This window comes from Harmonia axyridis, chromosome 2, assembly GCF_914767665.1.
Source record: "Harmonia axyridis chromosome 2, icHarAxyr1.1, whole genome shotgun sequence".
In the NCBI taxonomy this organism is placed as follows: Eukaryota; Metazoa; Arthropoda; class Insecta; order Coleoptera; family Coccinellidae; genus Harmonia; species Harmonia axyridis.
Window position 1 is genome coordinate 48,780,418 of NC_059502.1, and position 25,057 is coordinate 48,805,474.

The 25,057-nt window shown below is 34.7% G+C and overlaps 1 protein-coding gene across 1 annotated transcript in view; it reads left to right on the forward strand.

Moving 5' to 3' along the window:
* The window catches only part of LOC123672859, an 80,549-nt gene that overhangs the window by 38,287 nt on the left and 17,205 nt on the right, over window positions 1-25,057 (forward strand). Inside the window, exon 4 of the mRNA XM_045607177.1 lies at window positions 20,641-21,279. Within this exon, the coding sequence (XP_045463133.1) occupies window positions 20,641-21,279 (639 nt within the window). The remainder of the gene's footprint in view (window positions 1-20,640; window positions 21,280-25,057) is intronic.

The following is a 25,057-nucleotide window of genomic DNA, read 5'->3' on the forward strand; positions in this document are numbered from 1 at the left end:
CTGAAACTACCAAACACTATAATTTCCATATTTAAAGTGAAATTCAATTCATATAGATGCACATTTTTAAATACCAACAATTTTGAAATAATTCATGAATATTTTTTGCGAATTTTTTTGAATCATCAAATGTTATCGCATGTCTTTCCGTGTTTTATTCAATGTTATATCATATCCTTTATGCAATGAAAGGCGATCACAATGCATGGAATTCCCGATATTGTCTTGTTCTCTGAACAGATCATTTCATCAAAATATTTGTAACTCCCAAAAGGAGACAAAAGTAGTCTCCTACGATAATCTTCCACTCACTGATAAGGAATTACATCCCCAAATTCCAGGGCCGTTGCTAGAGGGTAGGCAGGGTAGGCGGTCGCCTAGGGCGGCAAAATACAAGGGCGGCATTTCAAGCTTGTTCAACAAAAATCATATGAGTAAAAATTCAAAGTACCAAATGAGATTTAATACAGGAAGGAATACCGACAAATTTAATTAACATCAAAAACAATAAAAGGACCGCATTATACATTGTACTCATAAATATCAAGATGTGGGCGTGATCCCCTCATGGTGCTGTTTATGAGTTATTGACGCTAAAAAAAACAGATGCATTCATCAGGCTTGTCGGCTTTTCCTTTATGTTGCCGGATTTTATTGCCACGTGGGGTTCTGGATTATTTTCTTTTCAATTCTACAATCAGAATGTTGATTTCTCAGGATGGAATGCAAAATATAAGAAAACGATTCGATTTCATCACTTCCAACTGATCCTTCTCAAGAAAAATAAGAAGTTTTATTATATATCAATGCCACATTCCATTTTTTTATTATAATTCTACATTTTTTATAACCAATCAACTAGTTTTGGGCGTGGGCGCATTCGAATTAGATAATGGTTCATCCGCATCATCCGATTGTTTTACTCGATAATTTCAAACAGAAAAAAACAAATTTTCAAGCTTTTTCTAAAATCGAAACTGAGCTAGGAACCTGAAACTGCAGAGCCAACTCTAGAGGGGCGGCAAATAATAGAGGGCGGCATTATTTACATTTACTGGAAGAATGAATTAAATATTATTTTTTATTTGAACGAATTTCCCTAATGATTTTTTTATCAAATTTACTAATCCTTAACTACATTGAATCGTGAATATCTGTACAGTGCATCCCATTTTGGGTGAGACAGCCAGGTTTTTCGCTTGTTATTTAAGATAGAGCCTTGGGGTTTTCACGTTCCTGTCCTACTTTTTCGTGAAACTCAAGTTGGTCTAATCAGATTGTGCATAACTGTTTCCGTTCAAAAGATACAGGGTGATTTTGGAAATTGATACTTTTCGGACCACTTCTTTATCTCCGAAGTTATTAGAAATAATGCTGAGGTAAAAACTACTTCTGAATCAGAATTCTGCGTAGAATCCAGTGGCGTACCAATTATTTTTTTTCGGGGTATGATTTAGAAGATTCAACACAAACTTATGTTTTTTTAAATGGAACACTATGTGTATCATTACTTCGTTGAATTCGTTATTTTTTTCCCTTCAAAATGATATATGACACTATGTAGGTAGGATGTTCAGAAATGTTAAAAAAACACTAAAACATCAAATAATGATGATTTTTTGTTAATGGGCAATGGATTTCCCATAGAAAAGAAGAATCAATAATAATAACAATAATTTATAGCGATGACAGCTAGATCAGATTGGTTTTTTCCCTCCAATGCCTACTTGATAAAACAATGCTCCCAAATGCATAGTAGCCATAATAACAACAAGGATGTTTGTGTCATCAATGACCTACTATTTTTAAAAATCGAAAGTAATAATCCTCTTATTGAAACATAGAAAATTCATGGCCCATTTACAAAAAAATCATCATTATTTGACGTTTTAGTGTTTTTTTAAAATTTCTGAACATCCTACCTACATAGTATCATAAATCATTTTGAAGGGAAAAAAATAACGAATTCAACGAAGTAATGATATATAGGGTGTTCCATTAAAAAAAATATAGGTTTGTGTGGAATCTTCAAAACCATACCCCGAAAAAAATATTGAGTACGCCACTGGATTCTACGCAGAATTCTGATTCAGACGTAGTTTTCAGCTCAGCATTATTCCTTATAATTTCGGAGATAAAGAAGGGGTCCGAAAAGTATCAATTTCCAAAATCACCCTGTATCTTTTGAACGGAAAAAGTTATACAGAATCTGATTAGGCCAACTTGAGTTTCACGAAAAAGTAGGACAGGAACGTGAAAACCGCAAGGCTCTATCTTAAATAACAAGCGAGAAACCTGGCTGTCTCACCCAAAATGGGATGCACTGTATATCTATTCTGAATTAAAATAATAGTTCATTCGCATCATCCGGTTGTTACATTTCATCATATCGAAGAAAAAAAATACGAAGGATCTGAAACCTGAACTCAATTCATATATTTTATCATTTATTCATTAGAATTCAGTTGAGCACGGTTATACTGATTATTACATTCCACTTATCCTAAATCATCTATTGGATTAAAATTTGAATCCATAAAAAATAGAATGTAGAAACTCTTGAGCAGGCGCTGGACCCCGATTATCCAATATTAATTTTTAGCATTCTGCAGAGTTAGCTTCTGTTAGGGCGGCAAAATGGGTCTCTGCCTAGGGCGGCAGTAAGGCTAGCGACGGCCCTGCCAAATTCGATCCTGCTCGAAGGACCGGCCGTTCGTAAACATGATACCTAACTTTCGAATGAAAAGAAATTGAAATTTTCGAGGTTTAAGATAGTAAAATGAAATCCATTATTTTTGCATGACAAACAAGGCCTTAATTACCATTGTTATAATGATCCGATATAGCTCATTCGACCTAAATGGGCCGTTTGGTTTGATTGTTTGTCTTGTTGAATGCATCTCTCATAGAAGCCCTCGTTCCTGTCGGCGAAAAAATGAGGCAGTAGATTTTCACAAGCCTCTGTTGAAGCGAATTCTTCACCAGCAAAATTGTTCGCCATGGACAGGCACAGATCGAACTTGGTATCAGGGTTATAAGGTGGATGCATAGGAACCTCCCAACCGAGCATCCAGGGCTTCTGTCAGTCTGTTCAGTCACTATCCTCAGTCTTCGTTTTGTAAAAGGACTGAAATTTTATTCCTTACGCCTCTCTACTTTCATTTCTCCGATTTCCTACTGTTGTCTAATTGGGAGACTTTTCTCCCTACTCCATGTTACTTTTTTCTTCTTTTGGTTCTTTGAAATAGGCATTTCCACGTATCTGTCATTCTTATTTTGATTTTCTTTCTTAATTCCTTATTCTCGCGCTCTCCTAGCGTCTCTATTGTTCTATTTCTTTGTTCGTGAACTATTTCCTCAATAGTTTCAATTCTTAGAGAAGAATTGAAAATCAGAGGATTTGCTGGTTGTTTATATTATATACCATGGGGCGCCAATCACTGTTCTGATTACTGTATTTAGCGTACTTTGCAAGTGATCCTTATTATTGTCTTTCGTATTATACCAGGTTATTCCTGTATACGTAATGCTTGGTATTAGCACTGTTTTTATTATCTTCAACTTGTTTCCTGTAAAAGTTTGCTTTTTGGTTTGAGCAGCGAGTACAGTCTCGCGTGTAATTGTGTTCTGTTCTAGTATCTGTTTGTTAAAGTTCGTTCTCTCATCTAGAATCACTTCCAGGTGTTTTGCTTCCTTCTTCCATTATATCGTCTGATTTTCTATTTTGACCTAACCTGCTCCCTCTTCCTTCACTGTTGTTCCTCCGAAGTAGATTGCAACTGTTTCCGATGTATTCATTTGGAATCTCCATTTTTTGAAGTATTCCATCACTTTATCTAGGTCTATCTGTAGTAGTAATTGATTTCCGCATTCTACTGTGATGGTAAAGAGCGGTGTCATCTGCAAACTGAGCTATCTTGCATCTATTCATTTTTGGTATGTCTGCCATGTATAAGTTGAAAGGCAGCGGTCCCATCACCGATCCTTGGGGAACTCCGGCTTCAATTTCTTTGATCTTTGATTGATAGTTCCTGGTAGGTACTATCGATATTCACTCTAAATTTTCTATTTGCCAGGTACGATTGTATTAATCTCGTGAGTTGGGTTGAAAATTTCAACAACTTCATTTTGTATATCAGACCTTGATGCCTTTATTCCAATGCGATTTTTATATCTAAGAATATTGCACCAGTATCTGTAGAGGGGTTCATTTGCTCCTTAACATTTTCCGTTAGTCGTACCAGTTGGTGAATTGTTGAATACGCTTTGCGAAACCCAAAATGGTGATCTGGAATTATTTTCTTTTCTCCCACGAAACCCGTTAGTGTTCTGTGAATTAATTTCTCTATCACTTTAGTATTTGCCTATAATTATGGTTTATGGGTCAATAATTCGTTGGTTTTTTTTTGTCTTTTTCTTTCTTCTAAATTAAGGGGTCACTATCGATGTGTGTGGCCTGGTGTTGTCCTGATGTAACATAATTCCTCTCCTATTGGCTAAAGCTGACCGCTTCTGGGTGAATGCTTCTTTCAGAAGGTCCAATTATTGACAGTATAGTTTTGAGTTGTTATAGGGGAGCACCTCATAGTAGATAATTCCCTGCCAATCCCACCAAACACATAGCAAAACCTTACACTTTTCATCACCAGTCACCAAATGCTTCAAAAACGGGTCGATTTTGTTGCGATTCAGGAGCAGGGGAAATTAGGAACATAAGTTTTTCTGCGTTAACTTGTGTGGTCCCATATTTCTAGCTTCTTCTTGAGACCAGCCTTATGCAAATGGTTCCAAACTGTTTTTTGTGCAATCTTTATTTCTTGGGCAATCAAAACAGTGCTCACATGACGGTAGGACTTGACAATGTCCATGCTTTCATCGACAATTGGCCTTCCAGTGCGTGGTGCATCTTTGATATCGAAATTACCGGAACGGAATCAACAAAACCAAAATTGCGTGTAATTAGCTGTTATATCACCAAGACCATGAATACTATTTACATTTTCAACCGGATTGCTTGCATTTTCGCCTTCATCGAAGAAAAACTGTAAAATATAGCGTATTTTCTCTTTGCTAGTGTCTATTTTAGACGCGCGCTCAAACTAAACTGAGTGAACTAATCACAAAACCTAACGCTATTTGGTGTAATCCAGACTCATACACTGCGAGATTTAGATAACTATTAGAAAAATAAGGGATTTCTTATTACTACACCTAATATGTTCGGATATTCAGTGTCGATTGCACAACCAGAACCACAAAAATTCAAGAAGAAAATATATTACCCACTCCTTGATAACGTAATGAAGTAGTCGATATTTTGAGTATTGATATAAAATACAAATTTCAAGCTCGGGTTATCTATTTTGTTTCAATAATTTTTATCTCGACTCACCTTGGCCTCTATGAGACCTCTCGAGAGAATAGAGCTTGTATGTACAGGTTAAGAGAAGTGGTTGATTTCTATATACAACACCCCTTTTGAAAATTTTAGAGCTTCTGTATGTTTTAAGGTTGTTCCAGAATTTCGAAGATTTAACAAGAGGACAAAAGATGATTTGCAAAGTATTTGTGTAGGGATTGATGGTTCTTATAATGGAAAAAGTAACATAAGGCTCAATCATTTTAGGTTTTTATAATTTTCGATATATTTTTAAACCATCGCATTTCTACTTCAGAATTTTTTCATCTCGGGGCGGCGCGGCGTGAATAGATACCTACATTGACAATAAAATTCAGTCGACATGTGCTGGATCCACAATTCATATTTCTAATTACTGTTTCATTCGGTTATACCATAATTGAGAGAAGACTCTCAATGCTAATTTTAGTGTTATGATTCTTTGGGTTAATGATCCTCTAAAACATTCATCGGCATTTAATATAGGTATTAAATTTACAGACCGTATTATAAGCCATGTAAGTGTGAAGGAAAGGATAAAGAAATATTCGAAGGAAGCAATTGAAGACGTTTGAAAATTATGACAATGGGTCAATAAATATAAATAGGTTTCTTGAAGAGAACCATATCTTTCGAGAAAATGATATCGTAATGCAACAATAAAATTGAATTTAATGTGTATCCAATTGGAACGATTCATTTATTTCTACTTGATGATGTAGACGAGCTTCTTCAACAGTTCTCTATTCGATTTTGATCAGCATTCTTGACCAATCTTTGTTCTATAACTGTATGAAAATCGGTTAAGAATTCAATTGAATAAAACGTGAGAAGATAAAATTTAAATATAATTCGATAATTCTATGAATTTTCGAGACATTCAGACATCGATGAAAATTTATATGTAGCTACTGGATTTCTATTATAGCACTGTTTATAGTTTACTTTCCTACAACATCATACTCTGGGGTAACTGTGCCGACATCAATAGAGCTTTCATCGCTCAGAAACGCATCATTCGTCGAATTTTCAACTTATCTTCTCGTACATCCTGTAGGCCAACTTTGATCGCAAATAATATTTTATCTCTGCCATGTATTTACATATTTAAATGTTTGCTGTATGCAAAAGAAAATGAAAAAAGGTGGACCAGATTGTCAAATAACCATGAATATGGAACTAGGAACCAAGATATTTTACTTGTGCCTAAACACAGAACTCAAAAGTTTGAAAAGTCCCCAAAGTATCAGTGCATAAAAATGTATAATTCTCTTCCTAAATTTCTGAAATCTCTCAACTTCTTAGCGTTTAAGAGCAAGGTGAGAATTACATTGTTATCTAAGTGTTATTACTCTATTACTCTGTACAGGAATTTCACCAGGATTGTCCCCATATAGTTGATGTAAATTGAAATGTATATATATATATTTGTATTTGACTTGTCCCATACACTTAGGTGTCTTGAGGGACCAATAAAGATCCGACTTTTGCCTATACGCGTAGGATTTATCCTCGCCGTCGGCTTCTCACTCCTCGCTAAGAGGAACATTCACTCAATCCCAGATATTTAAAATATCAGAAGGGTAGAGCTCGGTCGTGTCCGGTCCTTGTGGTCCCCCTGGTTGTCGTCGAACTTCTGGTCCTCTTACACGCGATCCTTGGACCTGTCCTTCGCTTCCTAGGAATTTTCTCACCGTCCTTGCAGTACCTAAAAGAACAGCTTTTTGCATTACATTACATATATACTCACTAAGCCCTAGTTGCTTGATATTTCTCTTGAGATTTTTGGGTACTATTCCTGTTGTTGAGATAATAATTGGAATAGTTCTCGTTGATATCATTCCCCACTGGCGCTTTATCTGAAATTCGAGGTCCCTATATTTTGAAATTTTTTCGACCTCTTTTTGACGCAAGTTGTTGTTATTAGGTATTGCTACGTCGATGAGTATAGCTGCCTTTTGATGTTTATCAACTAGCAATATATCTGGCCTGTTGTGAGGGACTGTTTTATCAGTCAAAACTGTACGATCCCAGTACAGTTTATAGCGTTCGTTTTCCAGGATGGTCTCCGGTCGGTACTTGTAGTATGGTACTTTTTCAGATTGAATTAGTGTTAATTTAGTTGCCATTTCTTGGTGCAATATCTTTCCCACTGCATCGTGTCTCTCTTTATATTCATTTCCTGCAAACATCTGACATCCACCCGTGATATGTTGTATTGTCTCATTTGTTGGACACCCATATCGGCATCGATCGTCGGTAATAGTTCGATCCTTTATGATATGCCTGCAGTAATTTCTAGTTGAGATCACTTGATCTTGGATGGCTAAAAGAAAACCCTCTGTTTCTGGGTACATTGCACCTGATGTGAGCCAATAGTTCGACGCTTCAATGTCGACATGATCCTGGTTCACCTCGTTGAAATGTCTTCCATGCAGGGGCTTCTCTCTCCATCTATCCAATTTTTCTTGGTTTGTCTGGTGGTTGTATGAAAATTGCTCCTTGTGAAGTTGTAAAGGTGTTGATTCGTCTGCTTCACATAGTATTTTGTAGAACTCTGATGTACTTGCTTGATCTCTGAAGTATTCCCGTAGGCTTTCTATCTGCCCACTAGCAAGTTCCATGATGTCCGTAAGACCCCTGCCTCCTTTATTTCTCGGCAGTGTAGTCCTCTCAATGCTGCTTTTCGGATGGTGCTTGTTTGCTTTTGTCATCAACGTTCTCATTTTACGTTGCAAGTTTTCGATGTCTGTTTTGCTCCATGGAACTATACCGAATGAGTATGTTAGAATTGAACATGCATATGTGTTGATGGCTCTCGTCATGTTCCTGCTGTTGAGGTTTGTTTTTAAGATTTTTTTGGTTCTCCTAATGAACTCAGTCGTTAAGTCTTGCTTCATTCTTTGGTGGTTGATTCGTCGATTCTGTTTCATTCCAAGATATTTATAAAGATCATCCAACTTCATTGCTTCTATTTGCTGTCCATTTGCGAGAATGATCGGTTCATCTTGTATTCTTCCTCTCACTACGCTGAGAGTACGACATTTGTCCAAACCGAATTCCATACCTACATCTTTCGAAAAATGTTCCACTAGTTTGACCATAATTTCTAGGTGGTTCTTATTGCCTGTTATCAGTTTCAAATCATCCATGTACAGCAAATGATTGAGGGTGGTAGTATTATTATTTCCTTTAATGTTGAAACCCTTTTCAGTAGCGTTTAGCTGTTTAGAGAGTGGGTTCAGCGCCAAGCAGAACCATAAAGGGCTCATGGAGTCACCTTGGAAAATTCCCCTCTTAATTGGAATCAGTTTGGTTTTTATGTTTGCCGTGGAAAGCTCGATGTTCGTTTTCCAATTGTCCATTGCAAGCTTTAGAAAATTGGTTATAATTGGATCGATCTTGTATATCTCTAAAATTTTCTTCAGCCAGCCATGTGGAAGTGAGTCGAAAGCCTTCTTATAATCAAAATAAGTCATGAAAAGGTTTCTATGTTTCTTGAAGGCTTGGTTGCATATGATGGAATCTATTACCAGCTGTTCCTTCGATCCTTGTGCATTCTTGGAACATCCTTTCTGCTGTGTTGTTATTATTTTATTTTTCTCGCAATGTTTGTAGATACGAGATGCTAAACATGATGTGATGATTTTGTATATTGTTGGTAGGCATGTTATAGGTCTATATTTTGATGGATCCATAGTGTTTTGAAAATCCTTCGGTATTAGGTAAGTGATACCTGTTGTTAAAAATGTTGGCATTTCTGTTGGATTATGTATTATGTTATTTATGTATTCGACTAGCCTGCCGTGCAGACACCAAAACTTCTTCAACCAGAAGTTGTGAATTCCATCTGGGCCTGGAGATTTCCAATTGTGAGTGTTCTTCAATATTTCCTGTAGTTCTTCAGACGTTATTACACTATGTGGCATATTTTCTATGGTCTCACATGATTTCTCCTCTCTTCTTATCCAATGCGCTTTGGAGTTAAAAGGAGTTGGTGTTGACAGTTGATCGGTCCAAAAACTCTCCATATCTTCGGCGCTTGGAGGACTCACTAATTTAGTTGACGTTTGTTCATTAAGCATTCTATAAAAGTTCTTTTCGGAGTTTTCAAAAATCATATTGTCATGTTTTCGTTTATAGCTCTCATTGTATCTTCTCAGTCGTTCAGAGTATACACTTAATTTTTGTTTGAGTGTATCTAGAGTTTCTTGAGCACTTTCATTGTTGGCGTCGTAGTTTGCATGTCGCCTATGGCGATCCATAATTGCATCCACTATTTTCTGTAGTTTTCTCGACGGAGAACCTTTTTCAAATTGTGTTAACCGTCCTATATCTTGTCGGAGGCTATGTACTTTTGCTTCTAGCCTATTTTGCCATTATTAAGATTATTAATTATTATTATTATTATTGACATTGTTTCTTGAGGAAAATACCATTCATCCTCTGAGTAATATTCAATACCCAACTTATCGCCCAATGGAAGAATTTCATTTTGTGGCTGGAGTGCGTAACATCTTTATATATCCATGAAAAACGCAAAAAAATATCTAATAGTTGACTAGATGATTTGTATGGAAGATTAGCTGGCTCTTTGGTGTTCTGTCATATTTTTTGGTTAATTTATTATGATGGCTATTCCATAAGTAGATCAAGGATTATAGTAGAACACGAATTTCAATTAGAATTGGTCCAAACGGCGCAGATAGAAATCTAAATATTCACAGAAGCAAACGGGATATGTGTAGAGATTGGCTGTTTCAATAATGAAAAAAAAAAGCCCATGAAGATGGCCAAATTTCGGTATTTAGACATAAGCTATATTATATCTGTAGTGAGAAGGGACCCATTGAAAAGCATAGTCAGTGATATAAATATATATTGTTTATACCACTGGGTGATTTTTTTAAAGTTGAATCAGTCAAAAATTTCGAAAAAGAAATATTTGGAATTTCAAATAGGAACTTTCGTTTTTATTGCAGATTCGTATTCTACGGCAAAAAATATAAAAGATTTTGTAGGAACAATGTTTCACGAATCGTCACAGATGGCGCTTCGAGTTGGAATTTTCCGTCTGAACGACCTCGTTCCATTGATCATTTCGGACGTTTTCTGCTGAACTATTTCAGTACATGTACTCTTATTGATCATCTGAAAATGATCAATGAAAATTCAGGGATGAATTAAGTATCTATATATTGTGCGGTAAAATTGATTCGAGATTCGAACCTATATCCATAAAATTTCAAGATTCTAGGTTTTTCCATCCGAGAGGTATCGTATTTAGGCCATTTTTAAATCAAATTGCTTGAGTATTGTGTTTCGGATGGTTCATAATATGGTAAGGCAAACTACACTACTTTCTGTTCGAGAGTTATCGTGTTTATGTCCGGACAGAATTGAATTTGTTGAGAATGGATTGTTTTTCCAAGGAAATCTGAATTATCCTGACTTAGAGAGAAAACTGTAACTATAAAAGATCGCGATAAATCAATATGATTCATCAAAGATGCTTCAATTATCGTGCGAAATTTTCCACTCGATCATCGATCGAAGAAAGTATCAATGATTCCATGGAAAGTAAAAAACACCTGCTCTTACTTAATAACTGGAATCGATTATCCATAAAATTACAATAAAATCAGCGTCAAATCAACAAAGCATATCAAAGATATTATTCTTCCATGACGGAGTTTATGATTTCTCTGTCTACTCCTACGTGCTTGAATAATATAATTAAGTATCAATAAATACAACCCCTTAAAGCCGTGAGTTTAACTTTACCACATAATTTCGCATTTATTTTGAAAATTTGATTCATTGAAATTGAAGAATCACATAATGAATAGGCGTTGGACATTTGGATCACATTTCGTCGTTTTCAAATCCGAATGAATTTTCTTTTCAGTACTCTAAATTTACCTGAGCTGAAATCTTTGCAGCGCAAGTATTGCATTCACATTATATATTTATGTTTTGAATCTCTTGGTTGTTCATTGACGATTTGTATGCGTATTATCGTACTCATATTGTATAGGAAAAAATCTGTACCTAATTGATATGCCTCGGTAAGAACCTACTACCTTAGCAATCCGGCATACATCTTCCAGATAATAATTATGTTCTTACGCCGATTATAATGGCAGTTGAGAATCATCTCCAGATACCCAAGGTAATATTGTTTCAACGTGGGTATCTGACAAGCTGCATTGCACTTCATATGTTGCAGGGCTCCGATTTCGTACAAATTTTCATTGAAATGGCTTCCATAGTTTCCGAGAAAATCTCATTACAGAGAAAAGACGCATTTTTGGATTTAACATAATCAAAATGTAAACTGTTATAATTTTTGGGGAGTTTGATCCTAGATTTTTGAAACTCCACTTAACTTTTCCTCATATTATGTCTGGAATAAGCTTTTTATACATTAATTTCTTCAGTTCATCGTTTCATTACTTCCTTATAAATTTCTGCAAAGAAGGTATAGCTAGCAAAAAATGAAATCTTATATCATGCCTTATCACGAATTCAAATTTATATACTCATACAATGTATTCGGTTTTTACTTGATGGATATTCATTATAGATAAAATAAAACAAAGTTATTTCCACTAATATTTCAAATTTATATATTATTTTGGAATTCCATATAATAATTAATGTTTTGTTCTCCAGACATTTCCAAGGCTCCTCCAGAAACTTGAAATATCATCGAATATAAAAGAAATAATTCTTTATAATTACTTCCCTCAAATCATCATTACAAAAAAGACTAGATTCAAAGTTTTTACACAGATTTTTTGCGCGCTTATTCAGTTTCCATATACATTTAAATACCATCCTGAAAATGTTTGCTGCTGCTAGAGAATAGGTATTGAATTTTCAAATCATTGTCACTATTCTAGAAACTTCCATAGTTGTATCTACCCATTCTTTAGTTCTTTGGTCATACATATACTTATTTCAAGAATTAGACAAATAATAGGTAATTTTGAATCTATGATCATAGTATAAAGAATCCTCATTAGTATAAGGATTCATAGCGTAGGTGCTATGATCTACTTTTTGACCAATTTGAAATCAGATTTTATGTAAAAATAACCGAAAATCTCTAGAATTGATTGTAATGATTACTAATTGCGAAGAAATATATTTCTAATTTCTTGAAAATAGCTTTCATAAGGAACCTTATAAAAAAAAAATTCAATTTGAAATTCAATCTGATCTAATGAACGTGCAGAAGCTACTGCCTTTACTTGATTTCTTTTTTTTTCAACAATACCGACGTTTATAATGGTTGTCCATTCGAATATAATATAGTATTAGGTATATGATATTGAATTATGAACGGTATTTCAGTTACGAATCAAAATATATACTTTCATCTTTAAGATTTCTGTGATCCATATATAATTTGTGGTGAATTTATTTCTTACCAGATAATAATGAATATTAACCACTTTGATTTCTAATAAATTGGAAGTGAAAATATGTTTAATGATATTTTTCAAGACAATGCTTTTGGTTCCAACTTTCTTTTCTGTTGATATTTACATATTCAAATATTCCGCACTTATTCAATATTATGTATAAGGCATGTACCTGCATAGGTAAGTTATACATACCTACACGGCAGTAATTCGATCCGCTTTTCTCGAAAAACAAATTTTTATTTCCTATTCATTTATTTCAAACACATCTTGTGTTAATGACCATAGCTGTGGAGACACCTTAACTTAAATAAATAAAAATTCTTTCAATTATTTTCATCAACAGGTAGGAAATAGACCAAATATATAACCAATTTTTCAAATAAATCATATCTATTGAATGAGTGTTTGATGTAAAAGACCTGTTTAACCTTCATTATGTATATTTTATCTTTCAAATTGGTTTTCGTTTATTATCGACTCTCACAAATCTCAAAAAGATTTTAGGGAGAATGATTTTAGATTTAGATTTCAGAGAGATTAGGGCATCAAGGTTGAGTTATTTCATTTTTCGGATTATCGTCACATTCCATAAAAATTTTAATTTCAGTTTTGCACAAAAATTGTTAAAAATGAGTTGTTAAATTTATATGCTGACACAGACACAGACCAACAGACACGAAACCGAAGCTATACATAATTATCCCAAATTTTCAATTTCAAGGAATTTATTCCAAAAATTTTTAGTTTTCCTGTGCCTTCAATATACGTGGAACATTTGGAAGTTATGTTATCCACACAAATAAACAGAATTTTCGCACGAATACAACATGAATTGTAAACCATTGTTTAGTCTCACATATCAGAAAATAACAAATATGGGTAAAATAAGAAAAAAACTAATATTAATGCTTCCTTTCAACTATATAAAACTAAAATGAAATTTTCAAAAGAATATATCTTTCAGTATAGAGTAGTAAACAGTCTTTGACTTTTACCGGGTTTTCCACCATAATTTGACCCCCCCTTCAACTTTGTTGCTAAAAGAGGTACAAAAAAATTTTTTCTACAAAAGTTTCACGAAATCGAATAGTGTTTTTTAAAATGATTTCACAAAACAAAATATATACAGAATATTGATTGCAACTTCATTTTTTCAAATGGAATGGTATCTTTTTCTATATTTGTATATATAGATTATATATATTATATATATTTCTATATCTTTTTCCTCTGACTTCGAATATATAACATATGTCTATCTCTCTTATTCTCAGTACCACAGAATTAAAAATTTTAAGAACCACCTGGCATGCTCAGTAATCAGTTTTCAAGTGGTAGGCTGGGATAACTCAAAATGCCCTTTTTTGAGTTTTCTCGTTGCCAACGATATGACATACGTTTTTCACTATAAATTGGAATTGGATGATTTGGATGCAATTCCATATATTCTCTCCATGTAGCTTTCTTATTTTTATTGTTCTTTACATAAAGTGAAAATATTTCAAATTTTTCCGCTTCTGTGTAGTGCATATTGAATGAATAGTTTCATTCGTATGTCATATCATTGCCAACAAGATATCTAAAGAAAGGTCATTTTGAGTTATCCCAGCCTTCCACTTGAAAACCGATTACCGCATGCCAGGTGGTTCTTAAAATTTGAAACTCTGTGGTACTCAGATTATGAGAGATAGACCAAACATATGTTATATATTCGAAGCCAGGGGAAAAAAAGCTAGTCAAATATAGAAAAATATACAGGGCGTTCCATTTGGAAAAATGAAGTTGCAATCAATATGTTGCCTAGTCTGTATATATTTCGTTTTGTGAAATCATTTTAAAAAGCACTATTCGATTTCGTGAAACTTTTGTGAAAAATATTTTTTTGTACCTCTTTTAGTAACAAAGTTAAAGGAGGGGTCAAATTATGGTGAAAAACCCGGTACATATAATGATCAAAATTGACATATTTCCTTGCACAAACTCAACTCGGTCGGATCTGTTGCAACGGAATTATTGGGTAGATTATTAAATTTATTTCTCATGTCAAAATCTGGCATTTTGGTGGTTTCAACTAAGATGCATAGAATACCTGGTGTGTTTACTGATTCGATTTTGTTTCAGACTTTTTGAGAGACCCACCTGTTGCTTTGGTGGTCTGCTTCACCAGAGTGCTGTAAGGTGGCGCTCTTTAAAAATTTTCGAATTCCCGCATCTGCCTGGTGCCGTTTAAGAATGAAATACTGATTTTAGACACTGCAAACATTCACAATAAATTACAATTCAGTTCATATCGAATTTTCACTCAAATGAATGGAATATAATGACAGACCATAGAATATAAAATATTATTGTTCTATACTCAAAGTTCACGACAAGAGCGTAGAAATAGGGGGATACTGGGGGTAATTACACGGTGCTCCTAAATTGGAGATACAAATGAAAATGACAGATTTCCGGATCATTTTAAGAAAAAAAGTCCTATAACCTGAGTCCCCAAACATTTTGTTTTGAGATGCATGTGTTGAAGTTCAAGTTATTTCATCGTATAACCTTCCTTTCACAAGATATTTAATATGAATTGGACATAGATATTCCAGTTTAAAGTTTTCACTATGTGATATGCTAATTTTGAATGCAAATCTACAGGGTGATATATTTTCTGGAATGATGCCTGCTTCCTTCTTCCAGAACTTTATTTTGGTGAATGGCTGTTAGTTTAGAAAAATGTAGAAAAAAAACTCTGGTCCATTACTACACTTTTTGGTTTGTTATAGTTTTGTCGTATCTGCTATCGATTTCGAGAAAAATCTCTAGTAATCCTCAGGAAAATCCAAATTATTATAAAGATCCAGCTAGTAAGCTCTAATGAATGCATTCATTATAAGTTTTGGTATTTATTTACCTAATCTGTAGCGAAGATTAATAAATATTTGATAAACTGTACGACACACTAGAAACAACCAGTATATTGAAAGCAAAGCCTTTGTGGGCTCATATTCATGAAACTTTTTTTTCTCAAAATTGTCCAAGTAATTTCTCATTTTCCTTCATAACTCTTATTTGAGAACAAGGTAAGAACAACCGAATTAGTAACAAAAAAAATTATTTCGAGTAATTTGGTTCAAACTTCATTATCAAACTTCTTTTTCTAACATTACAGATATGAATAAGTTGTCAAAAATTTTTTTTTCGATTATCCCTCCCCAAGAAAAAAAAGATCTACGCCCTTGGTTCACAAGAGTCGAGAATTGAGAGAAATGTCAAATGTAAACGATGTATGCGCCATCTGAAAAGCCCGCGATCCCTCGAAATCAAGTAGGTATAAATCCGAAAAATCTCCCGTTTTGTCTGAAAGTTTTACAGGTATAAGTAGACACACCAGGTATTCTATGCATCTTAGTTTCAACTAAGGGCAATGAATTATTCTAGCCAATCATTCGGGATTATACCGATAACACTGCTTCCTCATCGATAATACCTTGTTTACATTGAAACATTAAAATTTTACTTCAAATTTGTCATTAGTGGCAGCTTGAAGTGCTTCGAGGTTCATTACTGGACCCAAATCAATTCAGTGCCATCACACATCACAGAGAATATTGAACATTTAATTTGTTGAAAAATATAATCTTCTCAAATGCAACTCGTTCTTCAAATTTTATCACATAATTTTTTAATTTCACCACTCAAACTTGTTCATTTGAGGCAAAAACCTTGAAGTTTGGAAGGGACACAATAGTGAAAAACATGTCCTTGTCAAAAAGATATTGGACACGAAGAGCGTACCCAGACAAATGGAAATTAAGTATTACCATACCCATACATAAGAAGGGAAATAAGAGAGATCCTAGTAACTACCGGACCATCACAACCAGGATTTTAGCCATTAAGATTAATTAAGGGTATACCATTAGTGAAGAGCAACAAGGCTTCCGAAAGAATAGATCAACAACCGATGTAATTTTCATAGTAAGACAAATCGCAGAAAAAGCTATTGAATTCAACAAATCTGTGTAGATACATGTGTTTTTCAGATCTAGCTAAAGCCTTCGATAGAGTCAGACTGAGAGATGTGTTGAAACTGCTGAAAGAAAATAACCAACCTAATAGTATAGTAGAGATCATAAGAGAATTTAATACAAACAACAAAACGAAAATAAAAATGGACAATGAAAATAAAAATGGACAAGGAAAATAAAAATAGGCAATTTACCAGAAGTAAATATAAAATCTGGTATACGTCAAGAATAGTCTTAGCCCTCTACTGTTCAGCATAATAATGGATAAAATCATACAGAGAGTTAAAAAAGCAGGACAGGGATACAGGCTCTCAACTAAACTGATAAAAATTGTGGGTTTTGCAGATGACGCAGTCTTAATTTCCGACAACGAAGACGACCTACAGCGCACGGCTCATGAATTCAAAATAGCAGCAGAAGAGTATAACATGATTATATCAACATCAAAAACGAATTCCTTGGTTATCGCAAGGGAACCCAAATGGTGTAAAATTGTAATAAACGACGAAATAATTCAGCAAGTGTCTAAGTTCGAATAACTGGGGGTAGAGGTTTCTGATTGCGGAGACCTAAAAGCAACTGTACGTAAGCAAGCCAACATAGTTGGCGTATGTTTCGAGGTGCTTATATGATGTCATTTGGAGGAATAAGGATTTGAGGTTGGACGGAAAAGTACGCATATATAAAGCATGTGTTAGGCCTATCATGACGTATTCTATCGAGACGAGAACCGATACAGCGGAAACCAAGAGGATTCTGAGAAAAACAGAAATGAAAGCGCTGAGATCGATAGCAGGAAAAACACTGCTTGACAGAATACCCAATAGTCAGATAAGAGAACTTTGTAAAGTCCAGGATGTTGCGCGTTGCGGAAGACAGAGCAGAAGGTAGTGGAACAAACATGTTAGCAGAATGGTCCCTCAAAGATTAGCCCGAATAGCGAGGGATTTGAAGCCACTAGGAAAGAGACTACCAGGACCTCCCTTCAAGAGATGGCGTGACAGTTGGCAGTCTACATCGCAGTTACTTCTGCAGAATTGAGCATAAGATTTGAAAAATCGTCAAGAACAGGCCTAACATAACAAGAAGAAGAAAAAACATTTAAACAAACCGAAAATCTAAATTCAGTTTTTCGTTTAAATAAACAAATTTTCGTGGGAAAGGCAAAATTATTGATGAAATTTGAAGCACTTTTGATGATTTTTTTAATTCTTTTGAGTTTTCTATGGTACTAATGATTGAGTTGTTTTTATATTCTTCGGAAGTTTTCTATGGTTCATTGGTTGGGTTACTTTATCATTAAAAAATTTCTAACTTGAAATGACCATTTCATATGAATTAGCAAAATCTCAAACCGATTGGATTAGCAATCACAGAAATATTTCGTATTTAGAAATTTTTTCCTATAGATATATTCTTTTTTGAATTTTCTATGATTCGCTCGAAATTTTGCACAGAGCTATTTTATATCAATATCCATAATATCGCCTCCGTTTATTCGTTCGAAATTTTTCCTTAATTTTGTAAAATCATTTGGTTTATAGAACTATACATATAATTATGGGATCAACATGAAATTTTACACAAGGCTTGAAATGATCACATAAATGCAAATTTTCAACTTGCTGGAATTTGCAGTGTTCAAATTTACAATAAAACATAATTTCGAATGGCCATATTTGCAAATGTGACGACGGATTCGTCATCAGCGAGTTTAACCTTATCATGTGACCAACTGATCTAATGGCTTGCTCGGAAAAGGAGCTTTGAAGAATCTTGATGAACTCTAATAAATCCGTTGTCATTCGTTCCAAAATCCGGATAAAATTTTCAACATTTTCCAAGAATATAAATGCATCAAAATAAGAGGTTCCATGCATACCCCATTGATCAATGAGGCATAGCAAACGATTTTTGTTTCAAATTTAATAAAAATGGTTGTTTAGTTCCCAAGAAAATCTTCGGAGTTTGTATGGGTAAAGCAAGAAAGAATTTTTGTTTCACAATTTACGTGTTGGTCTCGACAGAATCGTTTTCCTCGTCCTTTTATTCAAATTTTTAATGATTTCTGTCCGCTCTTCACGAATGCATGAATATTCGAGGAAGTTATTAAAATGGTTACTGTCAAGTAAATCCATGCTTATGGTTTCTTTGTCCCTACTCTCCTAATTCCCCCACATCGAATTCATAATTCTATATGTTTCAATTATCACTCAAGTTAACCTTAGATGAAGAGATATGCAGAGATTGTGCCATTATTGTACTTTTTGACGGATCTTTCCTCAGTTGGTTGCAATTTCCTGTAATTCCATATTGTGTTGAATAAAAACGATTAGAAAGTAATTTTTCATGTGGTAACGAAACATTTGGAGTCTTTAGGTACGAATATATATTATCCAATGATTATCCAATGTTCATCTTTAACTCACTACTTAGGCCCTTCCGTAGTGAAAAATTATTCGAATATCCACCGAATAAGTAGAATTTGTAATAATCAAACTTCAATTGATTTTCAATGAATGAAGGTTTTTCCTAATGCCCAACTGAATAAATTAATAGATTTCATCTCATAGAGTTGAAATCAGACACTATCAAGAAGAAATAGTTCCCAATTTTTCAGATTTTTGGTAAATAATAGAATAATGTACGAATTTCACGGAGAATAACTTTAAATCTGATCTGCCCTCAAAATTAAAAAAAAATTCCTATCGCCGTTGAGATCTTTTCACAGAAACTTCAAATAATAGCTATTCGCGTGAAATTTGAGTACCTATACAAGTATTGTTTACTATATGTCATTAATCCTCCCATTTTCAAACCACAGTGCATTAATTTGAAAGATCGATAAAAGGAATCAAATTTAGGTAAATTCCACTGAAAGTCATGAAATCTATAGTGACCTAGAAGTTTTTTTTTATTTCTGTACGAATATGCTGGGTTTCTAATTCCAAGGATTTATTACAATTTCTTCATTCAATTACTTATTTATGATATGTTTCATTCGACATGTGATGAGATATATATTTTGCCATAAAGGGGTTAATATTGCCCCAAGCTTCTAGCTCAATTACTTTTCTCTATTTCAGTATCGTAATGAATTCAGTATAGTACTAAAAACAGTGCTGTAATTAACTCATCACAGCATTGTTTTCAGTTATATTTCAGTTCCATATTTTGAATTGTCTAATGCATAAATCAATGAATATAAAGACTAGCTATTTCTAATGTAGACCCATATTAACACAACATATTTTTTATTAATTCGAATTTATTAAATAACCTCGAAAATAGGCTCCCCAGAATAATACATTTAGGTCAATGAATTCTTCAATCAATTTTTTGGTCCAATACATTTTTTGAGCACATGGTCAGGAATCAATTTGTGTATATTTATCTCTAATTCCCTTTTATGTTTTATATCGAATAAAAAATGCTGCTTTGAAGAGATGATGAGAGTTTTGGAAAGAGAATAATTTAGCCCGAAACAGATCTTGGGATATGGTGGTTGTTATTGGGTTTTATTAGGATTTTGCTCAAAAATTCGTCATCGAGGTGTGAAATCCTCGAGTGGGCCTTATACGAATCTGGTATTTGTCACAATGCTACGGTATACGACATTCTAAAAATTCAAGACAGTTACTTCAATTTAAATATCGTAGGTACCTAATGAATGACAAAATGCATTTTCGACAATCCCTTCAGGCAGGCTTTTCAAATGGTCAATTCCAGGCCCTCTCTTCACATAAAATCACGAACTAATAGCACCTAAATAATAAATGATTTTTTTCAGGAGGAACTAACCCTGCAACAATCGTGGTACGAGTGGGTAACAACCGCCCAGATTTGGGCACCAACCCAGTTTGCAACCGCTTCACAGGATTTTTAGAGGTGGGACAACCCCTCTTTCTGCCATGCAACCCACCTATGCCTGGCGCTTTTGTCAGTGTCCACCTAGAAACACCCTCCACAAGTCAGCTATCTATATGTGAAGCTTTCGTCTACACTGACCAAGCTCTTCCTATCGAAAGATGCCCTCAGTTCAGGGACCAGCCACCTGGCAGTACCGCAACTTACAACGGAAAATGTTACATCTTCTACAATCGACAGCCACTCAAATTCAGGGAGGCTTTAAATTTCTGCAAATCGAGAGGAGGGACCCTGGTAGACGAGAGCAACCCGGCCCTTCAAGGATTTATCAGTTGGGAATTGTGGAGGCGACATCGGAGCGATGCTAGCGGACAGTACTGGATGGGTGCGGTTAGAAACAAGGACCTAGGAACGTGGCAGTGGCTGAGGGGAGACCATGTCACTGTGTCTTTCTGGAATACACCCATCGAGAATGGTGATTGTGCACGTTATGACGGTACCAAGGGATGGTTGTGGTCAGACACTGATTGTAACATGCATTTGAACTACATTTGTCAGCATCGTAAGTAACCAGTAAATTTTCTCTCATTCAAAAATGAATTTAAGTAACTTTATACTAAACATTTTGCATCTTTAGGAATTGTCAATAATGTATTGAAGCAAGAGGAATCCCTATTGGAAGCTTTATCTATATAAATAGTTCATTAATTTTCAATACAGATATTCATTAAAGGAAAATATAATGATAAAAGACTGTTAGTCTACTGTAAATGAAAACTATAGTCGAAAATATGCAATAAGACAATTGTGAAATAATTCTTATCATATTAAACACTGTGTCCCAGGAAGAATGCGACAAACGTACACCTTGAATGAAGGTCATCAGGGAGGACTCGTATCAAGAGGTTTCAATCGCCTGAGTGCCTTCGTTTGGGTTATACAGGGTGATGTTTATTTCATGAGTGAATGAATTCCTAATGAGAATTCTAAATCTCTACTTGGCAATGGCAATGGCAATCTCATAGGGCGATATTGCAGAAACTGAAACACCCAGAAGAAGCTGTTTGAATTTTATTTTTTTTTTGTGAAACATAGATAGAGTAGCAAGGAGTAAATGATTGAATTGAAGAAAATCGTGAAGGTTTTTTCATGTAAACAATTTTCTCTATTTCAGTAACGTAATGAGTTCATTACAGTATTAAAAACAGTGCTGTGATGAACTCATTACTGCATTGTATTCAGTTATATCCTTTGTTTTGTGGTTGTCAACACAGACTTCGAATTTCATCAAACGTCAATAATTGTCAATATAATAAAATTTGGATTTAGTGAATTGATTTACAACATTATTTGCAATTTCTCTAAATTCTGGTGGTAATAAATTGATTTCTTCAGACATAATTCAAGAATTTAATGCGTAGTTATAAATCATTAGAATTCGAACTTACGATTCAAATTCAAATTACGTAATCTGTCAATTTTCGTAACAATCACACCAACTGACAAAATATAATACTTGAGTCACTAGGATGTAGAATCTAAATTTTTCATTGATTTTCGACAATTTTTCAAAAAAAGAAGATATCGTTTACTAACTACTACTTGTTGTAGAAGGCAATTTCAACACTCATGCGTTCGAAAACTCGATCCTTCGTCGCTCGTTTTCGAATTTCGCTTTCGTGTTGTAGGAGTGTGTAGGAGCCTATTCTGCAACTTGTCTTAGAATATACTATTTGTTACTTGAATAGTGTAGTCGTTTTTTGCAAGTTTTTTAAATTTTACACAAACCAGCTGTTCGAGGAGATCCAAAGTCGATGTTTAGTTGTTGTTAATTTTAACACGTGCTCTAGGCCATTGGCTAGAGCACGTGCCCGTGGAATTAATCGCCGACTAAATGAATTTCAAAGAGGTCGAATTATTGGTCTACGGGAGGCGGGGTTGTCATTTCGGGAAATCGCTATCCGTACGAACAGAAATCCAACTACTAATATGAGATATTATCAAGCGTGGTTTGATAATGTCCAATTTCGAAGAAGAGTCGGCACCGGACGTCGAAGTGGCACAAATGAACTTCAAGATCGACGTCTAAGACTTATGGCCATTAGAGACCGATTTGCGACAACTCAATCTTTGGCTGATGAGTGGCTAGGAGAACAAGGTCATCCTGTAACTGTCCGAACGGTTTACCTCCGGATAAGGTCTTTTGGACTGCAGCATTATCGACCCCATCTTGTGTTACCTCTGACGGTTGAGCATCGCCGGCAACTATTACAGTGGTGCAGAGAACGTCAACATTGGAATGTGGAATGGCATTAGGTCGTCTTTTCTGACGAATCTCGATTTTCCTTGGGTGCACATGATCGCTGAATACGTGAACCTCAGTCTGCTGTTGAGCGTCATGTACACCGAACAGTAGGCGTTATGGTATGGGGTGCTATTGCACATGCAAGTAGGCACCTTTAGTCTTTATTCGAGGTAACATGGCAGCGCTGCGTTACCTTCAAGAAATTGTGGAGCCATATGTTCTCCCTTATCTTAAACGGCTCGAGAATCCAATATTTCAGCAAGTTCATGCCCGACCTCATGTTGCCAGATTCAGTTCAAACTTTTTCGAAGCGACCCATCAGAATCTTTTGCCATGGCCGCCCAGATCCTCCGATTTTTCGCCCGTCGAGCATATTTGGGACATCATGGGTAGAAGGCTTGGAAATATACCCTAGCCCCAACGGACTTTGGCGGCTCTGAAACAGGTAGCTTGGTATAGAATCCCTGAAGAAGAAATAGACCATCTTATTGCATCAATGCCGATGCGTGTTGGTTAGTGTATATATAATCACGGTGGACAAACACATTATTAAGAAATTCATAAAAAAAAATTGTAAACCCATCGTTTTTTCTTCAAATTTCAATCATTTACTCCTTGATACACAGCTATGTTTTACCAAAAAAAAAATTGAAATTTGAACAGCTCCTTCTGGATGTTGCAGTTTCTTTGTCAGTTAGTATATTAATCATTAAATACAATAATTGCTCATGATGAATATCTTTTTTCCGAGGTAATCTGTCTTTAATAATAAAAATTTCAATTGAAGTTTTTAAGTGTTGATTTATTAGTTAAGTTAAGAACTGATATTAGATAAATCGCGTGCTTGGGGTACGCCATGGACGTTTTAATATATGGCTCAGCTTATAACATACGTTGAAACTGTCAAGTTCTAATTTTATTATTCCGACGAAAATTATATATTTATTATATTATTATTATATATGAAAAATGATGTTGGTTGGAGCTAAGACAGTAAGTTAAGACAGTTAAGAGAGTATATGACTTCCATTAGGAAGTCATCCGATACATACCCTCATCTGTTATTTGATTATGACAATAATCAGGTATGTCATATAATAACAGTAATAAATTGCAGATGGTTTGTCTATAGTTAAATCGAGTGATGATCGATGTTAACTCTTATTAACTCGTTTCGATAAACATCCCCCATTTTATTTTTATGAAAATTGAGCCCAGGTAATATCATAGGAGTTCTTAGAAAATACCTATAGGTTGCCTAGTTTCTACAACACAACTATCAATTTGCCATAGCAAAAGTTGATCACATCTATGGCTGGCTAGGAAGTTTTTCAGTGGGGAGGGGTGATTCTTGTTGTAATGGAATTTCCAACTAACGGAGTTTAAAATAATTATGAGTATTCAGACACAATCAATGATATTTTTTATTGAAAATAACAACTTGCAGAAAACACTGAAAATTTTTATTCTTTATATTTCCCCATACTGTTACAGTACTTCTGCAGTATAAAACATAACCGCTTAAAAGATTTGAAAATTTTTGGAACCTCAATTTCTTTCATTCGTCATTGATTAGTCAATTAGAATTTTGTCATTGTCAATATTTTTCCATCCCGACTCTTTTGGCCTCAGAGAAAGCTTTCAAAAGGTTAGAGTATTCAATTACATAGGCAAGTTTCACGCGATTTATCGCTGTATATATTAAAATAATCATCTTCATCATTAAATTACAGATGAGTAAAGATATAACGAGTTCCGAATTTTATACCAAGTAGGTATGGTAATAAAGAATATTTATTTCATTGGAAAATTAACAGTGCCTATTATTTTTATCTATAATAATCATCTCTTAATCAATTCGGATGGAATTTCTTTTTTGTGAAACATCAAAACTGAAAAATTATATGGTTGTATTCTGGAGGTTTTATGTCTTTGGAACAAACATCCAAACAGGGCCCCCGCAACCGCGCGTGCAACGCGTGCACCGCACACGGGCGCCACTCTAAAAGGGCGCCAAAACCTCTTATAGACCAAA